The sequence below is a fragment of the Rhincodon typus genome, chromosome 37 (genome assembly GCF_021869965.1).
Source record: "Rhincodon typus isolate 14 chromosome 37, sRhiTyp1.1, whole genome shotgun sequence".
NCBI lineage: Eukaryota > Metazoa > Chordata > Chondrichthyes > Orectolobiformes > Rhincodontidae > Rhincodon > Rhincodon typus.
Window position 1 is genome coordinate 16,851,429 of NC_063368.1, and position 7,792 is coordinate 16,859,220.

The 7,792-nt window shown below is 41.5% G+C and overlaps 2 protein-coding genes across 3 annotated transcripts in view; both read left to right on the top strand.

Annotated features, from left to right (window-relative positions):
- LOC125487183 (ferritin heavy chain A-like) overlaps positions 1–175 on the top strand; it is a 2,347-nt gene extending 2,172 nt beyond the window's left edge. The window contains exon 5 of the mRNA XM_048617673.1: positions 16–175. Within this exon, the coding sequence (XP_048473630.1) occupies positions 16–96 (81 nt within the window). The 3' untranslated portion in view covers positions 97–175. The remainder of the gene's footprint in view (positions 1–15) is intronic.
- LOC109930385 (ferritin heavy chain A-like) overlaps positions 1–4,874 on the top strand; it is a 14,912-nt gene extending 10,038 nt beyond the window's left edge. Inside the window, exons 1-4 of one of the 2 annotated variants that reach the window (XM_020529896.2) lie at positions 2,180–2,331; positions 3,855–4,001; positions 4,183–4,308; positions 4,597–4,874. In XM_020529896.2, coding sequence (XP_020385485.1) covers positions 2,230–2,331; positions 3,855–4,001; positions 4,183–4,308; positions 4,597–4,752 — 531 coding nt within the window. In that variant the 5' untranslated portion in view covers positions 2,180–2,229 and the 3' untranslated portion in view covers positions 4,753–4,874. Of the gene's footprint in view, positions 1–2,179; positions 2,332–3,854; positions 4,002–4,182; positions 4,309–4,596 lie in introns of those variants that run through there. The other variant, XM_048617668.1, reaches the window with a different exon arrangement.
- Positions 4,875–7,792: the final 2,918 nt, after the last annotated feature.

Below are 7,792 nucleotides of genomic sequence, written 5' to 3' on the forward strand. Positions count from 1 at the left end.
AAGCTGGGAGATCACATCACCAACCTGAAGAGACTGGGAGCCCCTGACAATGGCATGGGAGAGTACCTGTTTGACAGGCTTACCCTGGGGGAGTGACTGAACTGTCATAATTCCAATTGGAAGAATGATCTGTAGGATTTGACAAGTGCAATTCTAATAAAATGCTTAACATTGACTTGATTCTGGCCTTAAATTTGGAGTATGCAACACTACTGCTAAAGCAATTTTTTTTTTTTCTGATTTAAGATAATGGTCTCAATCTGTTACTTCAGGGTCACAAGTCAAGGCTTATTTTCAATCCCTTCTCAGGAGGGGCTAAGTATGGGGAAGAGCATTATTTGAAACAGGCCTTTTCTGTGAGCTGCCTTGATCTAATAAAATCTGCTTGGCTTCTTTTGTAGACTTGAAGCTGGGGAGTGGGGGAAATGTCACTTTGCCCTCTTTCAAGATTTCAACACAAGTATGGCTGATCATCCAATTTGACATTCTTTCATCATAACCTTTTTTTCAGTATCTTGAAATATGTCGTTCCTTCAGTGTAGTGGTTTAGCCTCAAAACAACTTCAGTGACAGGGAAATCCATAGCTTTCCTTGGGCAACTGCTGAAATTTCTCATTTCACTCCTTGTCAATAGAAATGTGGTACATGACTACTGTTACCAAGACAACACTTCCCACACCATGGACAGTGTCAATGCTGCACATAACCCTAAACTAATTCCCACCTCCCTGGGCTTTGACCATATGCCTCAACTGTATTACTTATGAACTTACCCAAATGTCTCTTTAAACATTTGTATCTGTACATGTATCCATCACTTCTGTGGGCAGTTCAGCCAACACATGGATTTCTTTTGGGATAAACAAACTTGTCTTAAAACTTAATTACAAAAATATGCCATACCCCACCAAGTCTTAATTTTTTTTCCCCCCCCCCCAATCCACGGAAAGGACACCTGCCCATCACTTAATCTACACCCCCTCAGCCTTTTGGTCTCTCAGTACTCCAGAAGAGGCCCCTCTAATCTCCTGTACAACCTCAACAGGACATCCCAACTCCTTTACGCAAAGGACTGAACAATGAGGGCACACAAGCTAAATGCATTAACAAATACATCTGACACAAACTTCCAAGCATTATGTATCCTAACCCCTAGATCTTTTTTTTTCTACAACACTCTTTAAGGCCCTACTTTTAATAGCATAAGTTACACCCTTTCTACATTCTCCTGGAGAACCGCCATCAGCAAAATGACATTTCAAGTCCCTGCATTCTTTTGAGTCGGCAGTCATATTTCATCTTTGCCATTGTATCTAAATTCATCAATCAGAATTTATGCTTCTTACCACTTTGACTTTTTTTTTAATCCACTCCCACAGCTTATATACTGATTGGAAGCAGCTCCTGTGGGAAGGATCAATCAGTAGTTACCGTTACCCCGAGAGCCAGTACAACCACAGGCCTTCATCAAAGTCTGTAGGGTCCATTGAGTGCCCATGTGACATCTGTCAGTTTGGTCCAAGCTTGTTGTCACCACTGAACATTTACTGCATCTTCAATCCTTTTTCAACTAGCTCGGGTGTCAATATCTGAATGCATTTTCAGTTTGTGTGGATCAACTGTGTCTGTTGGTGGTATCTCTCCCTAAAGGCTTTTGCCCATCACGTAACCAGCAGTTCCAGATGTGAATCACCGTCAGTCTGCCTAGTGCATCTAAAGCAAAAGTTAATCCAAGGGACCACATCTCATCATTTAATCCAGCACCACACCCTTCTGTAATGAAAAAAGATGTCAAAACATGATGTCACAGTGACACAGTCACTAGAAGCAAAAGAACCAGATCAGATTATGAAAAAGCTCTTCAAAAGTAATTTTTTAAAAAGTCATTTCATTTTTAATCCACCTGCAACCAACCAGTTAGGTGCAAGCTTGTTGAGGATTTATTAATCTAAAAGCAGTGACCTCATCAAGACTAATCTCCCAAATCTTTATATTCCCAATCTCTGATTGGTTCTGTGTCTTGGCCATGCCTCCACTATCTCTTTCCCTTTCTTCATTGGTACCTGGATTGATGGGAGATTCTGTTTGGCTATCAAGAAGTGTCAATCAATATTGATGATGTCACCACTGTTTTAGTGCAGCATGTCCCAGGAGTATAAATACAAGAGCTTATGGTAGAGAAGCTTAATTCTAGAGTTGTCTTGGTGATAGTGAGCTGGAATAGTGAAGATGGCCTCCCAAGTGCGTCAGAACTACCACAAGGACTGTGAGGCTGCTGTTAACAAGCAGATCAACCTGGAGCTCTATTCCTCCTATGTTTACCTCTCCATGGTGAGCCTGGTGTTCCTGTGGCTGTCTTCTGGAAAAAGTTGGAATTTCTCTACTTTAAAGTAACCTGAAGCTTTTGTTTTTTTTTTTATCTTACTCCCTGCCTTGTTCCTGGCACAAGTGACTTTTTGAGTAGTGAGGCACTTCAAACACACAGTTAGTAACATTGAAGTGGCTGCTGCTTTGGTAGCTACACTTAATGCAAAATTTTAAAGCTGAAACTATCTTGGCACCTGCTTTCAATTATGTAATGAACACAGACATGGCTGAAAGCATGTTTGTTTTTGTCTTATTGACATGGGCAAAGTTTGCTCTGTGCAGATGGCAACTAGCACAATGCCTTGATGTTTTTTTTTAATCTTATGCTGCAGGTGATGTACTGATTCAGTGTCAACTCTAATCACCATTTAGTAATTGTCATACTGTCATGTAAATTTAGTATCTCAAACTCTTCATTTTTTTTCCTTTTTTGTTCTAGTTCCAAGCTAACTTTTTCATATATGCTTGCATTGAGGCATTAATTTGAAATGTAGGGAACTCCATGCCTTACTTCTCAGTAAAGTCAATTGAGAAGATCTTTTTTTCTCCTCTGAGAATCCTTGTGTGAATGTTGTCCCAGGATCTAGGGCATGTTCCTGTTCTTTTAAAAATAAAGCTGCGAGGCTCTAAATATCAAGGTGCCAGTGTATTTATGCAGTGGAGTTCCATTTGTATTTCACATGGGATGTAGTCTTCAATAGGTCTCAAAGTTAAATAATCCAACATTCTCTCCAAATGAATGGAATCTGGTTGAGTGTTTTTATTTCTCACTTGGTCTGCCTTGGCCTCCACAGGCTTTATATACAAGCTTCCTAATTCTAACAACTTGGAAATTTAGATTCATAGGTGACTTGCTTGTGGTGGTTAACAAGAGAGGACAATCTCATGGGTTTCTCTCTTGAGGCAGGGCAAGAATGTTCAGTTATGAACAGTTCTTAATTTAAAACCCTTAATTGTTAAGGGGGCTATGGCACAGTACTATTACTACTTGAAGAGGCTTGGGTTCAACTCCTACCTGCTTCAGATGTAATAACATCTCTGAACAAGTGACTTTTATGCAGACACACTCTAGATGGTTTCTAATGTCACTGGGCTTGAAATCTAGAGGCTTGGGCAGATTCTTAGGGGACATTGGGTTTGAATAGAATCTTGGTTATTCAATCAAGTGGAGTTCAAGCCAGTCTACCTATTAATCAAGGAACAATTACTGGCCTTCTGGTGCCATGGTAGTGTCCCTACTTCTGAATCAGGAGGCCTAGGGCTCAAAAACAGAAGTCGCTGGAGAAGCTCTGGCAGCGTCTGAAGAGAAAATCAGTTAATGTTTCAGGTCCAGTGACCATTCCTCAGAACCTAGGGCTCAAGTCATACTTGCTCCAGGAGTATGACATCTCAACTACTTTAAAACATGACTTATTTGGCAAGAGTGTAACAAAAGAATGTTATTGCATGCCGTAATTTCATAATGAATGTTGTTCCACTTTGTCCAGTTCTCTTTCTTTGACCGGGATGCTGTTGCCCTGCGTCACTTTGCTGAGTTCTTCAAGGAGCAGTCCCATGAGGAACGGGAACACGCCGAGAAACTGATGGCATTCCAGAATAAACGTGGAGGCCGGGTCCACCTGCAGGACATCAAGGTTGGGTTTGAATGATCTCTCCTAGATTAAACATTTGGAAGTTGACTTAGTAATGTGTTAAATATGGATTGGAAGTAATTTTATTCCACTTAGTCATAATACTATATGACACATTAGTTTCCATTTTAACGGATGAAGCATCTTGAGAAAGTGAAGCATCTACCCCTTCCCTCTCCTTCAGAAGCCAGAGCAGGATGAGTGGGGCAATGGTCTGGAGGCAATGCAGAGAGCTCTGCAGATGGAGAAGGATGTGAACCAGAGTCTGCTGGATCTGCACAAACTCGCCTCTGGCAACACGGACCCTCATGTGAGTTTCTAATGTGGGCTTTTGGAGAAGTAGAAACTGAGCCTATTCAATGGCTTTTGATTAAAAGGTTTTACATTGATTTGATAACCAACCTCATGTGGTTTTGTTTGGCTTACTGTGAATGTTACCATTCACAGACTGTGATTTGAGATTTAGTTTGACTGGTGCAGCAATTTATCTGCACTAAACAGCAACAACTGTACTTCCTCCTTCCAGGTAAGGAAGCCTTAAAACCCAAACTATAAAAGGAAAACTTTTTTTAAAATCTAACATCCTTTCCCTTTCTAGCTGTGTGACTTCCTGGAGAGGCACTACTTGGATGAGCAAGTGAAGATGATCAAGAAGCTGGGAGATCACATCACCAACCTGAAGAGACTGGGAGCCCCTGAGAATGGCATGGGAGAGTACCTGTTTGACAGGCTCACCCTGGGGGAGAGTGACTGAACTGACTGCAGGGAGCAAGCTTGTGTCCAAATGCACAATCTGCAGGGACTGTGGCTTCTAATACATTACAGCCCTTGGCTGCATTGTAATTTAGTAAATGAATAAACTGTTCAGTGGACTAATTTTTGCCTCACTTGTTTAATTGCACAACTTGATCAATCTTTCAAATGTGGAATAAGATCACTCCTCAATCCAATTATTCAGGGCCAATTTATAAAATTCTGTTAAGATAGATTGTCTTAACAATCGAAGACTTGCAGGACGTGCTCCTATGAGCAAATGGACTTGTCTTGTTTCAAAACACCATGATGTCCAGCTGCTGGAAAATCTGTGGCCACAACTGTTGAGAGCAGTTTTCCCAGAAACTTCAGATTTTGTTTTGCCCTAGGCCATGTTGGTTTTAATGTGGGAGTGACTTAGCTGCTTGAGTGCCAGTAAAGAGGACAAATACCACTGATTCCTTAGCCATGTCTACACTTAAAAATTCTCTCGCTCCCACCCCTCCATTAGAACAGAAAGCAAAGTGCTACTGGTGTCACTGGGGAAGCGGTTTTCCAATAACTCTAGCATTGGCTTATTTGGTTGCAGGATCAAGCCTGGTCCACGTCTGTCATCAACAGTACCCGAAAAGCCTACACTACAAATTCCAGCAATGAACTGGACAAGAGATTGATGTCTCAAACAGTACGCCATGTGAGTTCCCTAATGTCAAAGATACTGACTTTGGCTCAAAATTGAGCCATGATTGCCACTCCTTGACTTAAGAAGGAGAAATCAATATTTTTCTAACCTTCCCCTACCCCCAAGCTGTTAATGTAACAGGGCCTCCTTCCACAATTGGAAGATTGGGATATGTAAATATCACCTCACACTTCTCCACTTTTAAACATACTTGCGTGAAACTGAGTTAAAAAGCAACTGCTCACCAATCAATTTGTATTGGTGAATTACCCAGTTTTGTTTTTTTTAATTGAATTGGCAATCAAACTTTCTACATCCTTTATCTTTATTTGTTCTATTAATGCTATTGGCGGGCTTCAAATGTTGGTGTTTTTGCTGCAAGCATCTAGTGTCTTAAGGGGTTTTGAGGAATGCAACAAGTTTAATAAAGATTTCAGTCTTCATTCAATGTTAATGCCTTTGCATCTTCCCCCAAAAAAGGGTCTCAGGTATCTTTTACTTTTTGTTATTGAATCAGCATTCATTAAATTACAACACTTCACAACTGAAGTTTAATTATCACCATCCCTGATTCTTGCAGGTACTGCTATTGAATTCAAATCATCCCCGTGTAAAAATCTATCATTTGTTTCTGTTGTAATGTAGCAGTGTCCAGACAGTCCTGTACTTATAAGACAGCTGCATGATATCATATGACTATCCTGCTGTCGCTTTTGTGTTCTCTCTCTCTCTCTCTCTCTCCCTGACAGTTTAGTCAGTCAGTTGTGTGAAATAGACAGTTGCATGAAGGCACAGAAATCAGACTAAATGTGTTCATAGTGTAAGCCACAAATTGAATGATGGGAGCATCCCACAAACATTGACACAGAGAGTGCTGTTAGCCTGCAAACTCGTGTAGGTGCACAAACTGAAGCACAGTGAGAGTCTATACAAGAGGCTGCTGATCTAAATTTCAAGAAATGGAATTTTAAATGGTCCTGAAAGGACAACCGAAAGAACTCCTTGAAGAAAATCTATCTTAAAAACACTAAAAAATTTGGTTTCTATTTTGAAAAAAAGAATTACCTGTGTCCAAATGTCAGCCATTTATCATTTCCTATTTCGAAATTGGTGGAACAGTTTTAAAACAAAACCCTCATGCTATTGTGAGATTGGATTCCCCTCCAATTGGACCTAATGAAATACCAAACCTTGTGGATGTGTGTGCTGTGAATGAAAGCCAAGCCTTAACATAGAACACTGAAGTATGTGCCATTTGAGGGGTTAATTTCAGACATTCCAATGTCAGGATATAACTGATGATATTAAAAGGGCAGGAAGTTGGGATATGATCATAACAATGACACAGAATAACCACTCTCATGGCATCTGAAGCATGGAAGAGGTCATTGAAGGACCAAGTGGTGCCAGACAACTGCCATTCATAGTACTAGATTGTGGGAAATATCAGCACTGAGCAGGTCTGTCTGGATCAAAGAGGCTGCTCAGCATTGACCATTCAGCAGAATGGCCTCAGTAAATGTGCTGATGTTATTTCCGTAAGGATCAAGATAAGAGAAAGAACTGGCCTTGCAGTTGGAAGATGGGACAGCATTGGTCGGCCTGACTGAAGCCTGCATTCAACAAAGGAGGGAGCCATGGTGTTGAGGATTTTGGGGATTGTCAGTGTTCCAGTGGAATTGGAGTGATCACAGTCTGGGAGGGGTCTGCAGCAGAGGGAGGGTCCAAATCAGCCAAGCTGGTTCATGGACCCATCATTCTCAGTGGAAACTGAGTGCGGGGTTGTATGTCATATGCCATATCTGAGGGGTATGAGGGCTGAGAACTTTTCACAAATTTTTTTATTCTCTTGTGGGACATTGGTGTGACTAGCTGGCATTTTTTTGCCTGTCCCTTTTTGCTGTTGAGAAGCTCGTGGTGACCTGCATTCCATGTGCTGTAGGTAGACCCACAACGCCATTAGGGAGGAAATTCCAGGATTTTAACGAGAGACACTGAAGGAATGGCGAGATTTTTCCAAGTCAGGATGGTGAGTGGCTTGGAGGGGAACTTGCAGCTGTTGGTGTTCCCATGTATCTGCTGCCCTCGTCCTTCCAAATGTAAGTTGTCATGGGTTCCAAAGGATCTTTGGTAAATTTCTGCAGTGCATCTTCTAGAGAGTACACACTGCTGCTGAGTGTTGTTGGTGGAAGGATTGGATGTTTGTGGATGTGGTGCTAATCAAGCGGGCTGCTCTGCCGTGGATAACATCAAGCTTCTTGAGTGTTGTTGAAGCTGCACCCATCCAGGCAAGTGGGGTGTATTCCAACACAATCCTAACTTGTGCCTTGTAGGTGGTGGACAGGCTTTGGGGAGTCAG